Below are 18,203 nucleotides of genomic sequence, written 5' to 3'. Positions count from 1 at the left end.
GAATGATCAAAGCAATGTGCAACTGTCTACCTATTTATAAAGCAATGGTGTGAATATTATAATGAAATACCTTCAGCATAGGTTTCTAATAAGTTTGCCCTTCACTAAAGCTGAATTGTAAACGAGTTCCTATGTAATTGCATAATCTGAGACACATGAGCAGTACAGGAATTCATCAAAGTTATGCCATATATTTATGACTTCTTAATTATTTTCTTCTTTTTGTGCAGACAGTGAATTATTCTTTGCTTTTTGCAAAAAAAACCCTCTCCATGTCAAGGCATCCCTGTTAATCTCTAAATGTATTTTTTATTGTTCCGTAAAAGATTTATGAGCCAATACGTTTCTCGGATTCAAAATACCTATTTTTAAAGATGTAAAATCAATCAAAATTAATCTTCTTCCCTTTCCTGGCTGCAGTGACAGCATTCTCTGAAAACTCTCTAGAGCTGCTGTTCATCCAAATGAGCCACGTAGCCCCATGACAGAGCACTGTTAATTGTCAGAGAACAAGAAGTTTACAGCTCTCTGGTGGTTCATAGAGATCTGTAGCTAAAAAAGGTGCAACATGATGTTACTTAATTCTAAGTAGAATGGAAACAGAAAAGAACAGCTCGTCTTGGAGATACTTCAATACTTGGAGATACTGTTCAGAGCACTGGACCAGGCTGCCCAGAGAGGTTGTGGAGTCTCCTTCTCTGCAGACGTTCAAAACCCGCCTGGACGCCTTCCTGTGTAACCTCATCTGGGTGTTCCTGCTCTGGCAGGGGGATTGGACTGGATGAGCTTTTGAGGTCCCTTCCAATCCCTAACGTTCTGGGATTCTGTGATTCTGTGATACTTAAACATTTGCTATGTTTACAGATTTTTAGCTTATTGAACTCAGTGGATCTTGCAGTTAGTCATAGCTTAAAAACCTGTTGAAGAACAGCATTTCCTTCAAATTCTGTTTAAAGGCTGTTTTCTTCTAAAGAATTGAAAGGGGAACTAAATGATCATTGAAGATGTGGTCCTGAAATAGTTTCAAGAACTTACTTTACAGTTACAGTGAAGTTGCCAACACCAGAAGATACAGAAAATTCCCCTTCTGGATGCTTTGTACTTCACCTGGAGATTTATGTGCATAGAGAGTTGGCAAGATCAGTAGTTATGAATGCACTCCAAGGCTTCCTAAAGCCTTTAGGGCTTCCAACCCTCCTTCCCTCCCTAAAAAATAGTCTGCAAAAACAGCAACCACCTTGCAGCTGATTTTATTCCTTGTAAATAAATTAATCATTTCCATGGCAGCAAGATCTGCAGTGGGGCAGGGTTAGCTCAGTCAGGGTGGCCACTGAAGCACGTTATACTGGACCCAGCTAAATCTATATTAATAAAGGAAAGCTTCCTGCGTCTGACCTGAGAAGAAAGAGACTCTTGGAAGCTCTAGCGCAGGCCTTTTCCTTTCTGGGCTAGGGCAGAAGCTTTTGGCACACGAAATAGCTGCCAGGCCAGCTAGGCAGGACGAACAAGTAAGAGGAATGCTCCGAGGTATGCTGTTGTGTTGGGTGATGATGTGCTCCAGCAGATGAGAGATGGTGCTGGCAGGGAGAAGTTTTCTTTAGAGGCAAATACAGCCAAATAGAAAATGGAGCATGCTCCAGATCTGCTGGAGGCAGCGGCCTGGGGAAAAAGCGGTTGAAGAGGGTAAGTTTGTTTAGTAACAGCTGCTGTGGTGCCAGAACCTGCGTCGTGAAGGAGATTGCGTGCAGAGGAGAAATCAGATGTGAAGGATGTTACTGTCTTGGAAGTGAGGGGTTGTAAGGTTGAGGATGCTTTTCTAACTGTGTGTGTTTGACACTGGTTTAGTTTATTTTTCACTTGGAGCAGTGCAGGGTGAATCTTCAGTCCAAGGAAGTTCAGTTGCATTTAGTTAGAGAGAAAGGAGAATTTCTTGTTTCAGTGAATTAATCTGTTCACAAATATTACAGGACAATACAGAACCTTTCAAGTAGTGTGAGTGCAATAGTTCATTTCCTTTATTTCTGAAGTGTTGCTATAACTGAACATCAGTGTTATTTGCAGGTGGTTGGTGGTATTTTTCAGATTGATGAAGGGAGCTCATAGTGAACTGTAGTGTAAGAGTCTTATATTTATTGTCTGTTAAGCAAATAAAAGTCTAGCAAATATAATGTCTGTGGCTGTAGGATTATTGTCAGCAACTTGCAATCAATATTCTCAGATCAATGTAACTAAAATAATGCACTGAAATAAATAGTTTATTTTTCATTTAAGAAATTAACAGTAGTTCTTTTAAAACTATATGGTCAAGCTTTCTTTAAGAAATTGTTAGCTTTTTTGGCTTGCTTTGGGGAATGTAGATTGGAGAAATTCTTGTTCTTCTTTTAAAGGTATCTTCTGTGGGATTTCTTAGACTTCAGAACTTAGAAGCGCTGTCAGGGTTTTGGCCAGTTGCTAGTGCAGGAAATTGGCAGTTACAGTTCCAGCTCAAATCTTGTTTTGCTCCTCAAACTGTAGTAATAACATTTACCTATTTCTGGCGATACTTCAGAGATCAAAATATTACTCCTCGTTAGAATACAATTAATTAGAACTTTAAGGTTTTGCCCTTCTTGATACGGACTAGCTCAGCTGTCTCCAAAACTAGGGCAAGTCTTGCCTCCTCCTGCAAAAGAGCAGGGCTCTCACACCCTTGTGTTCTGGCTGCAGCGAGGAATAGAGAATATATAATATATATAATCTCTATTTTATGTATATGTGTGTGTTTATATACATACATACATATATATATATATATATAATAGCCTGTGAGGAGAGGGTTTGTTGGCAGTTTGAAGCACTGACTTCATACTCTAATCAGCAGCAGAAGGGCCCTCACATCTCTCACAGCCCTTGAAGGTGTCTTGTTGCTTGACTTGTGTTTCTGCAGAAAAGCTCCCCCAGCCTTTTGCCTCTTTTCTTTTTGCTGCCCTTCTCAAAGAGCGGGCAGGTTCACTGTGGTGTGGGCAGCACGCCTTGCCTTTCTTCAGATTCTCCTAAACTGGTGTGTGCTGGGAAGTTTTAGCTGAATCCTACTAATGAGAGATTGTGGGAGAGAAGGGGACTTTCAGAAACAGTGGTGAGTGTTGAACAAGTCCAATTTTGGGAGCCCTGCAGCTGAGAGATCTCTGCTTTTCCTGTTGAAAGGGTAAAGCCTCAGAAAACCGAGTGCTGTGAGCTGTCTCCACAGACCGTGCCCTATCAAATTTTTGATCTCTTTTGAAAATACCATCTCTTGGCTCTTTAAATTCATTTGCCTTGCTGGGAGGGGAACAAGGAGTGTGTGAGGTTAACGTGCCTGGAATAGTTTTGTCAACTCAAAGGGAATTTCACAGGAGATTCACACCCTCTGAGCAGTTCAGCTCAGTGTGCTCACTAAAACACTCCGACTTTCTGCAGGATGGGTTTCCCAGTGTGGTGGGTTGGAATCTCATGGCGCAGGCTGCTTTTTGAGGTTGCTGGTATCAAGTTTTGATTGAGGTATTCCAGCGTGTGGCTGGAACTGAAGGCAGGGACGTGGAGACTGGGGGAAAAGGCTGTTTCTTTGTGACAGTGCCAGTTCAATTACTTGTGTTGTATGAGGTTGGATTTTTTATAACCTTGGTTAATGATGGAGCATTACTTTGTCTTTTTTTTTGCTATGCTGTACTTAATAAATGCAGAGAGATGTCTCTGTGGTATTATACTGGTATCTCTGAAATCTAGGCTCTGTTCCAGGCTTCCAAAATTATTTTGGGCAAATCCATTCTGTGTCTCATTCTGTAAAATGAGAATGATGAATGTTTCTAACTCTTGGGGGATCTTAAGGATTTCTATGTAGAATGTGGCACATTTAGGTTTTACAAGTTTGAAGAGCCTGAAAAAACCTCACAACAAAGTAAAACTAACAGAATATAGGAAGGTAAATCATATTCACTGCCCCTCTCTCACTATTTGGTAGTAGCTCTTATCAATTGCTACTTCATTTCATTGAATTCAAGCCCCAACCTTAAGCTCCTGTTAACAGGTAGATAGCAGTGGAAGAAAATAACAGCACCATGGCATGACTCACAAAAAGTAATATTAAGGGATTCTCCAGGTTGTGTGTTGTTCTCTCAGAGCAGACTTTAATGTGTGGCTGTTCTTATAGCGTGAACTTTTCTTTGATGAGCCTGGAGTCTGGACCGCATTTAAAATAGTGGAAGATGGCAACCTCTGACCTTTGGGTGGTTAAATCGGGGCGGTACGTGCCTGGTGAGGTGTGGGTTGCACTCAGTCTTGCTCTCAGAAGAAAGCAAGGCAGTAAATGATGCTCTCTGATCCTTGCTGTAGTGTAGCTGGCATCTTCTCTGTGCTCCTGGGATACAGCACACGCTGGGATCGAGCAGCAGTTCAGCAGCAAGCAGAGCGATACGTTGTAAGCCGGCTGATGGTGTGTCTATGATTTACTTTCTCCTGCATTTGTAGGAATCAACCTTTTTTTTGGCAAGGTGCAGAGAAGTGCAAATGGCTCAGCTTTACGGAGTTGACATTTGCTCTCAATTTCCCTCAGGTTGAGCAGCTCCACTGAGCAAAGCACTTCATCCCGGCTCATACGGAAGCACAAACGCAGGAGGAGGAAACAAAGGATGCGGCAGATTGACAGGGTAAGGCTGGCACCACACTTTTCCAAGGAGGCGAACTGTGATTTTTTGGGTGTAGCATGTGAAATAGGAAGGGATCCAGAACAGATCTGCACCCTGTTGAATTCATTGGAAAGGCTCCCTTTGGCTCCGGTCTATCTTGGACTGAATCCTAACATTTGAAGTTCTGCAGCACTGGAGTCAGGACTCTCTTTCTCCTCTCCCTTCTCCTTTTACTGTAAAGTGATTGCATTTCTTGTTGTCTCTTTCAAAATTGGCCTCTGCAGGAGAACCTCCATTGTGCTACTGGCTGGTGTGGGCAAGGGGTGTCCGTGGTGTTAGACATCTGATGTATAAATTGCTGAGATTGCATTCTGCTGAACGGAGAAATCCACATTTATAGGAAATTGCAAATCATTTCCCATGCCCTTTTCTGTGCTGGTCCTACGGCAGCAGAATGAGGGTGGTCCGAAGGACAGACTTCTTGAAGTAACTGTTTCATTCTCCTATAAGTATCAGTCTTCACAGATTGAAGGATGAACATGCATACATTTTATCACAAGAACTGGAGTAATGTTTTAGAAGATACTTGATAAGCACATTTGTGTTTCATTTTGGAGGAGGGGGAGTGCCTGTCTTCTTGCTTCCTGATGAATTGTGTGTTGTTCACTCCTCTCTTCAGGGAGGAGCCGTGGATGTAATAACTCACACTACAGCGGGCACTTCAGTATTGAAATGTCTGCCTGTCAGTCACGGAGTCAGGAAGCAGAAATGGTTCATTGTGAAGTTCAGTTGAGAAACCTCAATGTAGGAACTTGCTCTGTGTGTTTTGTACACTTCAGGGAAGTGCAGGACACATTCAGATTTTGGTTTCAGTACAGATTCTAAATGAAGAATAAGTTTGAGGAGGCCACAATAGTTTCTGGATGCCTTCCGAACAGAAACCTATTAATCAGTTCCCGATGAATTAATCCTTAGTAATTATTTTTATTGTCTTATTCTGAGCCATTTAAAATCTTGGGAATTTTCTGTTGTATTTTGCAGTCGTCTTCGTTCAGCAGCATCACTGATTCTACCATGTCCCTAAATATCATCACTGTCACACTCAACATGGGTAAGAGGATGTGCAATGATTTGTATGATGAATTTCAAGTGATACAGGTGTATTTTGTCATGGTGCAGTAGCCTCTGCAGCCAGTAGAAAGTTCCTTGATTTGGAAAGTTGCAAATTGAGGTAGAGGGGATGGCAGCTGAGAGCTGCTACTCTGTTTACCGTGCTTTGATTTCAGTACTGGGCAGTTTTGAGCCATTTGCACAAGCAGATCCATATTCTTCCTGAGAAGCCCAGGGCAGGAGCTGGGACTCCAGGATGTGGAGTTCTGCTTTTGTTTCTAGGAATAGTGAGGGCTCAGACTTTGTTAGGAGCAAGAATAGAAGGGCGCTAGAGGTTTGCATTTCTGCTGCTCATGAGTTTCATTGTTTAGCCAGATAGAAATGTGCAGGACGCCAATTCAGCACCTTTCACTAGCAGCAAATTCTGCTGTGTGGAAAAAACATCGCCCGGTGCTGATCGAGTGCTTAATTTCTAGGTGTAGACGTGTCTTTTCAGTGTCGTTTCTCTTGCTTATTTTTTGAATGTAACTTTTCAGTGTCTTGTATGAAAAAACAATGTCTTTAGCAGCATTTCCCTGCTGCCTATCCCTGAACGTGCCAGGCAGACATACACCAATAGCGTAACCTGAGATATTTGTAAGTCAAACGTGGCCCAGCTGATGTGTTGAAAGAACTGATTTTTCAGGACTGAAGTAGCCTGGTGTTAGCTCTTCACTGTCATTCCAATCACCTTGTTTGCTTTTTTCCCTCCCCACCCTCCACTTTCTATCTGTATAGAAAAGTATAACTTCCTGGGAATCAGCATTGTAGGACAGAGCAATGACCGGGGTGATGGTGGCATTTACATTGGCTCTATTATGAAAGGAGGGGCTGTGGCAGCAGATGGCCGAATTGAACCAGGAGACATGCTTCTGCAGGTTGGTCCGTGTCCAAAAATACGTGCTGCTGGCTTGTACATTGGTGGCTCAGCTCAATTCATCCCATCAGATCCATGGACTTAGTAATCAGTTAATAGAATTCATTCATGTTCAGAGAAATGGGTCACAGAGACTGTTACCACTTAAATATATGAATCTTTGTGAATCTGCTGGAGAGTCGATGTGCTCTGAGAAACACTGTTTCTGCAGCTGCTCAAAGGAATGGAAACGGTTACAAGGCAAATAAATTTGGATGCAAACAATAAAAATCTCTTTAATTTTCCTGTGGCAAAGCCTGACCTCTGCTTTTTGCGACGTTTCAGGTGAACGACGTCAATTTTGAGAACATGAGCAATGATGATGCAGTACGGGTTTTACGGGAAATAGTCTCCAAACCAGGGTGAGCATATTACAAAATGTCTTTCTACTTATAACTACGTATGCAGTTACTGGTGTTTGGCAAACCTCAGAGAAATCAACATTTTGATCTCAATAAAGATCCAGTGTGGTTGCTGAGCTCAACTCTGTACTTCTCAGTGTAAATGGTGTAAGGTGAGACTGGTTCCAACATATCAGCCAAAACCAACACAAAGTAGGAGTTGCCTGGTTTCAGTGCACTGTTTGTTTACAGTATGAGCATTTTAATATCCCAAGAGCTGATTGATTGACAGATTTCACCAACAGTGCTCATGATCTATGGAAAGCCAGAAACATCCTGATACTGGTACATATTGAAAATACTTTGACAAGCATCTCAAAAGCATTTTCAGAATGTACTTGACCACTTGGATAGGAATAAGTTTGTTTCAGAGAGTTTTTTGTAGGAAAAGTTAAGAATCTTACTTGTTTTCTTTCTTCCTAGACCTATCAGCCTAACAGTAGCCAAATGCTGGGACCCTACTCCCAGGAGTTATTTCACCATCCCCAGGGGTGAGTACGTATTTCTGCTCTTTGCTGGTAACCTGTGGAGCCCTCAAGTTACAGAATATTTTCAGCTGTTTTGGCATCTGACACATTTCTGTTCCCTACAAGTTCAGTACTTCTGTTTGTATTGTCTGTTTGCTTTTTGTTTTGGGAGGCAGAGGCTTAAGATACTCTCTCTTAGAGTGCAGTGCTCACTGAATTCCTGAGAGTTTTTCTCTTGATTCGCATGGCTTTGGATCAAGCTCTTAACCTTTTGGAGGATATATCCTCATGATCTTAACCTTTCAATTGACAGAAAGTTTGGAGGATGACTATAAGTAAGTGTTAAAAGACCTCATTTTGTCACCTGTACACTCCTTAAGAATTTAAACTGAGTATTTTTAAAATTTGAGGCAGACAACATTGTTTAATGTTTCACTCTTAAAAATGATTGAGTTTTAAAACGTCTGGCTTAATAAACCTTTCAATAGTGAGAAAAGATCCATCCTCATGTGACAAACACAGCTGCCTCCTACTGGTGAGTGCTCTGCTTATGATATTGAAACCAGTCTTTTAAAATCACTGCAATAGACTTGTGCACACTGCAGGACCTCACTCAGCAAAGCCCTTAGGAAAACCAGCATAATCAAAAGAGAAGTCCCACAAGTCACATATTTCAGATTTGCTCCAGGGAAAGCTTGCATTTCAACTTGTCCTTTGTTCAGTGAAGATGCATCCAAGGTAAACAGTGGTGCATGTGTTGTAGGCTAAACAGGTTGCAATAATGTGTGGAATATTTTGAGGAAATACCTAACATAGGCAGAGCTCTTTTACATAATTTATGGTTTTATGAATCATCTTTCAAGGGAGTGAAATAACAGCTACTATAGTTCAGAAGAAAAGAAGTAATCCAGATTTTCCAGGAGAAGATTGAGCTTTGTTCTCAGCTTTCAAAATTACTTGCTGTGTATCTCTTCTTAACCTCGGAGTGTAATTTTCATTTCAATTGCTGGAGGAAACCAGCAACTGCTGGCAAGGTGCTTTTTGTTCCCTCGTGCTGGGGCTCTCTCAGTTGTGCGATCCAAATGGCAAGGACTTATGCACCCCCAAGAATTCCTTCTTACTCAAGACCCTGGTGTTTACTGCAGATCTGATCCCATTTGTCTTTTTCTCTCTCTCTGACTGTTTTGCAGCTGAACCAGTGAGGCCAATTGACCCTGCAGCGTGGATCTCTCATACCACAGCCATGACGGGAGCGTACCCCCGTTACGGTATGAGCCCCTCCATGAGCATCACCACATCTACCAGCTCCTCACTAACAAGCTCAATTCCCGATTCGGAAAGTAAGTCACACTGCGGCCAGCACAGGGCAGGCGTCTTCTGCTCGGGGCCAGCAGTGCAGAGCTGTGCGCAAAACCGACCCCAGCCACAAGCACGATGAAAACGTCAACCGCCACAGAACTCTTGAATGCTTTCTTAAATCTGTCATTCTTATGGGGAGCATAAATCCTTTGTCCAGAGGTCAGAAGTTAACGCAGTGGTGTTTTGTCAGGGTTCACATTCAGGCCTCTGGTTCCTTTTCAAGTTACAAGGCAGGCCTCCAACATGATCCCCTCAGATGAATGTGAGAGTTTCCTCCTCGCATCCGATTGTTTTTTAATACATTTAAATAATTTACTTCAGATAGGTGTCACTGGATAATAGTGTTAGTGTATCATTTAGGAAATCTTCCGTTGATAGTCATGTAGCCTTTTTTTTCATTTGTACTTTTAGAATTTCTTGAACAAGGAAAAAACAAATGTAATGTCCCAGATGAAATGATAGCTACTGTTCAGCCTTCCTTCCTGGTTTGTCTGTCTGTGGCAGTCTCTACACTGGTCATATCCATGTAACCAAGTTGTTATGATTCCTTATCTTGGAATTTTTTGGTTAAGGAAGATACAGTCTTGCTTTCATTTACTTTTCCTTTAGTTTCTGATGGAAGTGTGGGATAAAAGCTAGCATTTGGTTTGAAATACCTGGTAGTGAGGCAAGATGAATAAACAAGGAGCATGTGCCTCTGAGAACACTGTCTGCTGAAGTCCTAGTTCAGGAGAGTGTTCGTATTTAAAACTGCACTTCTGATTACTTGACATGAAAGTTTAGAGGCACTTTACGTCTCATTAGGATGTGTTTGTGTCCTGTAATATTAATATGGAAGAATTGAGAGATCACAGAATCACAGAATCGCTCGGTTGGAAAAGACCTCCGAGATCATCACGTCCAACCGCTCCTGTCTACCCCCTAAACCATATCCTTAAGTACCTCGTCTAGATGCAACCTTTCTAGTAGATTTGTTCATCTGTAGCAAGGAGATTTATTGGATTTGTTTATATGCACATAGGAATCTTGAAGTGGCTTTAAAGTTCTGAGGAGATTATCTGATTTGTGGAACGATGCTACCTCAGTGTGCATCCAGGGAAAGCCAGATAAATGCTTACATGTTTAACAAGGGATGCCTGAGTGTCTGTCAGATCTGGAGTCTAAATTTAAGACTGAGTAACTTTTTCGTGTTGTAAGATTTATCCACAAAGAAAGGGAGGGTATCATTTAGAAAAAACAACACAAAACAATATGAACGAGAAAAACACCACTTTGAGGATTTTAATCAGGGTTGGTGTTGGTGATCAGTGACAGAATCTTCCCTGGACAAATACGTGGCTGAAGAGTGAAAGTTGCGTTTGCAGGGACCAGTTAAGTCCTATTGGACTACACAAGTGTCTGCCTCTTTTCTTCTACCCTCTCTCAGATTTTATAAGTGCATAGTTCCTGGAATTACAGCCCCTCTTGAATTTTTGTAGGTGTAGTAGCTCAGTGCCTCTTTGGATATTAGGCAGCACCATGGAAGGGGAAATACATCTGCAGTAGAAAGCAAGTGAACCACTTACCTGATGACTGCTTTATCTTGAGGTGTGTTTTCAGCCTTACAGGTACTAAGGGTTGCTGGAATCAAATGTATCTGCTGATTGCTGTCGAACAACAAGAGTCTGTTACTCTACTTACATTCCTCTTGAACTACTCATGTATCACGTGCCTTGATATCTAGTGATGTGAGTGGGAAGTGTGGGACACAGACACCTTCTCAATCATACTTTTAAAATAAAGGTTATTTGGGAGCAGAACCACATTTCTGGAGACAGCTTCTCATTTCCATGCCAGTGACTTTCAACGTTTCCTTTCCTGAATGCAAGAAAATGAGGAGTACCCTGACATTTATTGGGACCTTCTGCTTAACACTCCGTCCTTCAGTTCAGTCCTGTTACCCTCCCCGGACATGGCAGGCAGCACCACAGGACCCTAAGCACAAAGAGCACCTGTCCTGTGAACCTCTTTGGCAGGAAAGACAAATCTGGGAGGGAACAGAGGAGGAGAATGTGCATTGACATCTGAAAGAACAAAGAGCTTCATGCAAAATGGGGCTTTCTAACTCTTCCATTTCCAGTGCAAGATTCTCTGTTTCAGTTCCTCTGGGGCTAGAGGCACAGGTATTTGAAACAAATAACAATATCTGCAGTATCTGGATGTGAAAGAGGAAGCAGGGAATTAATGGAGGCATCTTAGACAAGTCTGTTTCGTGGTTCCTTGTTGTAAGTACTGTGAATGTCTACTGTTTTGCTCTGTAGCAAGGCCAGGATAATGTAAACAGACTAAATAACTGTTTTCCTTCTGCCTAGCAGTCCTTGGTTCTCTAGCCTCTGGATCAAAAGTGACATCTGATATCTGAACCATTTGCACCACCACTGTCACACTGGTGCTTAAGATTAAAGTAGCTGAGTTTTTGGGGCCACATAAATCACCACCACACAGTAGGAATTACTCTGTGTTAGCTCTTTATTTTCTCAGGTGTGTTTCTTCCAAAACAGGACTATTCAAGCCAAGGCAGACTGAGGTTTTTCATAGTAATTATTGCTTTAAAAAGCATCTTGTTCTCTAGCAGTGTTCTGGCTGATGCAGGAGAAGGTTCTCACCCAGTGGTTTGTGAGTGTTGGACTCGTTGCAAACTCTGCTCCTTGTTTGCTCCGTTAAAGGTAGATTTTTCCAGCCCCTGTTCTGCCACTACAGGACCCCTTTCTGCTGTCCCATCCCATGAGATTAACTTGAGGTGTTTCACTTGTTTCAAAATGCAGTCTGAAGATGTTGTTGGAAAGTTCTGGTTTTCTCTTGCATGGCCTGCAGAGGATTTTGAATTGAGACTTCAGACTATTTCTGCCTAATAGTGTTCAGCCTGAGGTACTGTGTAATTTCCTGGGGCTTTTTGTTTGGGCAAATGTGCACTTCCTTACTCGGGTAAGGATGCAAGCCAGTGTTGGTATTACTTTGTTTTCTGGAAGATAAACCTCTCTTATTACCAGGATCTGCTAATGGGAAAAAAATACCACTCAAAACCGATGACCAAAGCCCTGAGAGAGAGAGCTTTGCTCCCCAGAAAGAAAAAGGAGAGTCCCTGTCTGTGCTGCTCCTCAGATTTGCACGTCCCTGTACAGGTGCTCAGGTAGTCAGGCCCACAGTTGACTGAGTTCAGACCAAAACGGGTGCATTTTAGATGCATCTTAGAATTCTTCATGTTGGTACAGCAGCTAGCAGACATAGAAAATACTGGATCATTTGGCTGGTGGTGGTCTTTATATGCAGATCACAGGTCTCCAAGAAAATGCAAGTTATTGCTCCCCAGGTACTTTACTTGAATATTGGTTTGGTTTTGGTTTTTTTCTCCCCCAAACACACGTGTTGCTTTTTGCCACTAACCAAACTAACTTAAAGCAAAAGCAAAATTATAGTGTTTATTCAATCTTTGTAAGTATTGAAACTGCATGCATAGGTGGTTTGGGATATTTTCATGCGTATTGCCAGTGCATGGATTGAAAGAAGCATATTCAGTTTTCATTGTTTCATGCTTGTTGTACCTTTTATCAGAACTTTGTGTTGCTGGAAAAGGGCAAAATTGGTTCCCTTGTGCTTTTGAAAGGTGGGTGATGTGGGGAGCTGGGAGGAGGGAGGGGAGGAGGGTCTGAACTACAAACAGAGCACAGACGTGCTCAATGTGAATTTTCTAGGACTGAGAAGGTGGGAGCGGGAAAGAGGACTGGGTGCTATAGACTGGGGAGACTTTTGGACCCAGATTCACCCCACTTTGCCTCTGTATGAGGTGGGGAAGGAGTTTCTAAAGAGACCAGACTGCGCAGTAGGCACCTCAGTTGAGCAGGGTGCATCTTGGCTCTGTTCTGGTTTTATTATAAAAATTGATCAGGGAAGTATGAAGCCTGTGGTGAACCAGCTCTGCCCGTCAGAGTGTGAAATACGAGTGGAGCAGTGACAGCTGCTGAGGAACCTGAAGAACTGGTAAAAATACTGGAATTTGTGCCACTGATGAGGGTGCATTTGGGAACCTTTGTATCTTTTTTATGCATCTGTTGGTAAAGCTGTGTTTGAAACGTTTCATCCGGTTTGGGAGCTGAGAAGTTCTTTTCAGACTCAGTTCATTTCAAAGCAGCATGTAACCTTCCTTCCTTGTAGAGTTAGAAGAATCTCCCTTAACTGTGAAGAGTGACATGGCTACTATTGTCAAGGTTATGCAGCTACCAGACTCAGGCCTTGAAATCCGGGACAGGATGTGGTTAAAAATCACCATCTCCAATGCAGTGATAGGTAAGCAGATCAAAGGAACGCTGGAGGTTGGGATGGAAAAAGTGGCTTTTTGGAAATAGGCTGAAGAAACATGACTTTTTTTTTTCCCCCGTGACCTCTTACATTCCCTTGACGTGGTATTTGTGAACAGCTCTAAGGAGTTGAACAATATAACTGTAAAATTTCGCTGCGTAAAAGATTGCTGTGTATTCACATTTACGTTCAGTACTTGGCACAGTAGAACTGATGGGCTATGTGAAGGTTAAAATAAAATAATAATATTTGTCTTGGATGATCCTGTGTCTCCTCTTCCTATTCTCATTATAGGAGCAGATGTGGTTGACTGGCTTTATACACACGTGGAAGGCTTCAAAGACCGACGGGAGGCTAGGAAATACGCCAGCAGCATGTTAAAACACGGCTACCTCAGGCACACTGTGAACAAAATCACCTTCTCAGAACAGTGCTATTACGTCTTTGGAGACCTCTGTGGCAGTAAGTTCCCATTCTGTGGAAGGCAAAGCTCTGTGTGTGTGTTATTTGCTCACAGGATGCACAGAGCAGTCTCCTGTGGGATTTCACGTGTGGTTCAGAACAGGGCGTTATTCTGAAGCTGCATGACAAGTGGTTGACAATTCCTGTTAGACCAAGCAACCCAGACCACTTGGAAGAGAAGGAAGAACTCATCAAATTAGGGCATTGCACTGAGGCTTGGGAAAGCAGGCTTTAATTCTGGTGATGCCACAGACACACTCAGTTTCTAATCTGTAAAATGGGGATGATTCCTCCTTAACTTACGGAAATGCTGCAAAGGTACCTCAGAGCTCAGTGGTAAATAGTGATGTCTGCCCTACCGTGTGTGATACTTTGAGTGAGCTCTGGAGGTGGAGTCCCTGTGTCAGCCATCAGTAACGTACAGGAGGCAGCTGCGGGGTATGGACACAGTTTTCACCTTTTCTCTCTTTTCCAGATATGGCTGCACTGAACCTTAACAATGGTTCCAGCGGAGCCTCGGATCAGGACACCCTCGCTCCACTTCCACATCCTGCTGCTCCCTGGCCCTTAGGCCAAGGATACCCGTATCAGTATCCTCTGCCCCCTCCATGTTTCCCACCAGCATACCAAGACCCAGGCTTTAGCTATGGTAGCGGCAGCGCAGGGAGCCAGCAAAGTGAAGGTAAGATGATTCATCTGGTATTTATGTCCACAGCTGTCATTATCCCTAACCATTTGCTTGAGTTCCTTCGTACTGTCTGTGCTCCTGTCTTGTGGTTCTGTATGCTACCTGCATGGATTTGGGGCGACCGCGCTTAATCAAAACCCTTTGTGGATATGATGGAGTGGGTGAGCCTTTCAGCTCTGTATTGAGACTGCCAGTGCTGTTTGAACCCAGTCAGTAGAGCAGAACAGAAACGTGCTGTAGTTATGCTGTAGTCTGTACTGTCTGCAAAATGCCAGTGGGGAACTGGAACCAGTCACGTCCATGGTGGCATGGGCATCTGTACTTCTCTTACCCAGCACCACCACACGGTAAACTGCTGCTCAGATAATGCTGAGCAGGCCAACATTAATGACTCAATTGTCCACCGTGTTAAAACAGATAAACTGTAGCCTCCTTTTTTAGAAATCAGAGGCATTGCCAGCAGTGGGGCTGCAGTTGCTTGATATTGCTAGAAGTGAGGCCGTTTGGTTGCTGATGGAGCAGGGATTAGAACCAAGGCACTCTTGGCTTCCACTGCAATGCTCAGTACAAAAGGAAAACCACCTCAAGCGTGAGGTGGCCAGCCAGATGGTTTACAGGGCTGAAACACTGCTCACAGGGAGGAGAGTCTCTGGTAACATATGACAGGGGAAAAAAAGATAATACTGCATGGATTAAAAACCTGACCTCCTCCTTTCCTGCCCTGGGATAATTTTATGCTTCATCTTTAAACTTTAGTAAATCAAAATTACATCTATTTTGGCTGTACAGATTTTTATTTTTTGTAATCACTTCCAGAGTGAGTTTTGCTTTTGGAAATGCTGCCAGCAAAGGGAGAGTGAGGATTCTCTGTGTTTTTGTGGTGAAGATCCAGTTACTTGGATGTAATTTTTTCCTGTTTACCACAGCCAGTTAGATTTTGCAAAATTGCATAGAAGAATTTCATAACGGGAACTTGCACCCAAGATTTGAGCACTAGTGCTTCTCACCTTATCTCAAAATAAGAAGTGTCTGTGAGGAAGCTCAGGGCGGTATCCAGAGGTTTTAGGAACTGCAAGTTGATAGTGCTGGGAAGAATGTGATGATTTTTTTTGGCAGCTGGTTCTGTGGGCAGTGGAATAGCAGACCTCTGCTGCTGGAATAGGAAAGGTATTTTATCCATGCAACCTGTGTTACTGGCTAAAGAGAGCCTTATGAAAGGCCCCAAGGTGTTCAATTTTGAAGGGTTTCAACGCTTTCCTTGTTCTTCTTTTGGAAACTACACTTCTGTGTTGTTTCTTCTTTTGTAACTGTTATTCCCTTGTTTTGTTCTGAGCAAGCATTAGACTGAAGGATTCATAGAGGAATGGCTGACTCTAGGGGATTGGTAAGCTTCAAATGCCTCCATAATTATAATGAATTCACAGCATGATCATTCAGACTCTTGTGACCCAAATGTTTAGTTGTATTTTTCCTTTTTCTTTAATATATTTTTTTTTCTTTTTAATTGTCTTGGACGCTCAACCTGTCTCAGTACCCAGTAGTCCAATAGTGTGGCATTGGCATTTTCAACCCTGCGTGACTGTGCTGCAGCAGCTACAGAGGGAACGGCATCAGATACCTCAGATGGGAAAAGCCTATCACCAGTCTCTTCATAAAATAGCTAAATAAATAATCACAGCTCCTCATTTAGTAGTTGGATGTCATCCATGTGGATTAGATTTGTCTTCCAGTGCCCTTACACTGCTCATTTACTGAAAAGCACTTGAGCAGTGTGCAGATGTCTGGGGCAGGTATTGGGAGCACAGGGACACAAGGTTGCATTGGCCACTCAACACAGAGTGTTACAATTGGGTTTCTTCTGGGTGCAATGTTACAGTGTAACTGAATTCATCTGGTGAACAAGAAGACTGCTTCAGAGCCCTGTGAATGTCACAGGTTTTTGAGATGAATGCAGTGTATTTGCTGATAATTACAGACAAAAGTCTAAGATTTGGGTCAAGACACAGACTGAGACTGCCTTGTGGCAAGCAACAGATGGGGAGGAAGATCTAGTAAAGCTTTCTGTGATGTTGCAGTCCTGTTCAAGGCTCTGTTCCAGTTTAGGTTGCTGCTTATTTCATCCGAGCTTGTGGTACCCAAGTCCTAGGTTATTTTAAAGGCTTGTGCAGGTTTGCTGTAGGGACAGGCACTGGCATGAGGACCAGCTCCTCTGCAAAACATCATCTCTGTCACCCTAGTGCTTAGATCAGAGTCACATCCCTGTTCTGGGAGATGCTTGCTGTACAGATTCTTTAAATCTATTTTATGACACTTAGGTTTAAAGTTGGCCTTAGGTGGAAGCAAACACTGCTGTGGTTGTGTCAAGTTAGCAGCATTTCAAGCCTCAGCTTTAGGCTGGGCTTTGTGTCTCCAAGACAGGGCAGTCCCCAGCTGCCAAGGAGGTGGCACTCTTGTTAGATTGCATTTAAACTCAAGGCTTGGAAGAACTTTCTGATTGTTCGTTCTGTGGCAGGATTTAAAGGCATGTCAGGAGACAGTGAACCTCAGCATGACCAGAGGAGAACGGCTGTGCTGCTGTTATTCATAGGCAGACTGGTAGATGGTTTCTCTATTTTCTTTCTGCCATGTAATCAGCTTGAAGGGCAGCTGCAGAAAGCCAGGTTCCTCTGAGATAAGAAGTCTGCATTTAACCACTTGACCTCTTGGAGTCTTGGCAGATCAGCTGGAGCTGCTACTCCAGGTATACTGAAGTCTGGAGTAGCAGCGTGATGGATTGCCAGGAATAATGACTTTGGGTAAGGTTTGCAGGATTTGGATGGGTGGCAACAGAATGCACCATAAGATAAAGGCTGAGGGATATTAGCTGTGGAAGGGCTCCAATAAAATAGTGCTTTTCTTCCACTGTGAACAATGTGCCACACCAGAGAGCTTACAAAGATGTTTCTTGGAGAGAATATCTGTGTTTTTCTTTGGAGCAAAGGCCGCGACAGTCAACCTGCTAACAAGTAGTTTCTCCTCTCTTATTTGTTTTTACAAGATTGCTATGAAACATTTGAAATGACAGCTCAGGGAGCACCTTACCTCTTCAAAAAGCTCACCTTAGTGAATCTTTGTAGTATTTGGTGGAGGCAGCTGAACCCACGTTGATATCTCCATTTACAGATGGAAGAAAACCAAGACATGATGCAGGACAGAGTTAAGGGAAGGCAAATGAGTTTCTTTTTGAAAAGCTTTTGCCAATAGAAGACATCAAAGACAGAGACAGTTACAATCAGACTGAACATCATTTGCTTGAGACAAAACCCAAATACCTGCTGCTTCCTTCTGGTTCTGCTCCTCCCCTCTCCATCAGTGGGGTGGCAGCAGAGCAGATGGTTTTCAGGCAGTAGTTCTAGGCCAGCTGCTGCTTTCACTGTGCAAGCTCTAAGGTGTCTACGTGTACCTGTGCATGGCACAACCTTGTCAGCTTTGTTCTATCAGTTCCCATTGCTAAATCCCATAAGCCACCAACAGCACGTTCAGGCCTGGTTTTGTCATCGTTGTTGCCATTACAGTGGCCATACGTGGATCTGGGGGTTTGGGCAGGAGCTGATGGTGGGAGACAGCAATGAACCTGAGCTAATTCTGCTTTTCTCTGTCTCCTTTTCGCTCGTGGACTTTAGGAAGCAAAAGCAGCGGCTCGAACCGAAGCAACAGCGAGAACAGCAGGAGAGCTCTTGGCAGAGAGAAGGACCGCAAATCGGCTGGCAGCGGCAGCGAGTCCGACCACACCGCCCGCAGCGGGGG

At 43.1% G+C, this 18,203-nt stretch overlaps 1 protein-coding gene across 1 annotated transcript in view; it reads left to right on the top strand.

The window, feature by feature from the left end:
* The window catches only part of DVL1 (dishevelled segment polarity protein 1), a 23,637-nt gene that overhangs the window by 443 nt on the left and 4,991 nt on the right, over positions 1–18,203 (top strand). The window contains exons 2-11 of the mRNA XM_010192084.1: positions 4,568–4,661; positions 5,682–5,751; positions 6,528–6,667; positions 6,991–7,067; positions 7,530–7,597; positions 8,764–8,913; positions 13,124–13,255; positions 13,562–13,729; positions 14,205–14,411; positions 18,080–18,196. Of these exons, the coding sequence (XP_010190386.1) occupies positions 4,568–4,661; positions 5,682–5,751; positions 6,528–6,667; positions 6,991–7,067; positions 7,530–7,597; positions 8,764–8,913; positions 13,124–13,255; positions 13,562–13,729; positions 14,205–14,411; positions 18,080–18,196 (1,223 nt within the window). The remainder of the gene's footprint in view (positions 1–4,567; positions 4,662–5,681; positions 5,752–6,527; positions 6,668–6,990; positions 7,068–7,529; positions 7,598–8,763; positions 8,914–13,123; positions 13,256–13,561; positions 13,730–14,204; positions 14,412–18,079; positions 18,197–18,203) is intronic.

The sequence above is a fragment of the Mesitornis unicolor genome, unplaced genomic scaffold (genome assembly GCF_000695765.1).
Source record: "Mesitornis unicolor isolate BGI_N332 unplaced genomic scaffold, ASM69576v1 scaffold37359, whole genome shotgun sequence".
Lineage (NCBI taxonomy): Eukaryota > Metazoa > Chordata > Aves > Mesitornithiformes > Mesitornithidae > Mesitornis > Mesitornis unicolor.
The sequence above is the reverse complement of the archived record's forward strand: the minus strand, read 5'-3'. Positions and strand labels throughout refer to the sequence as shown.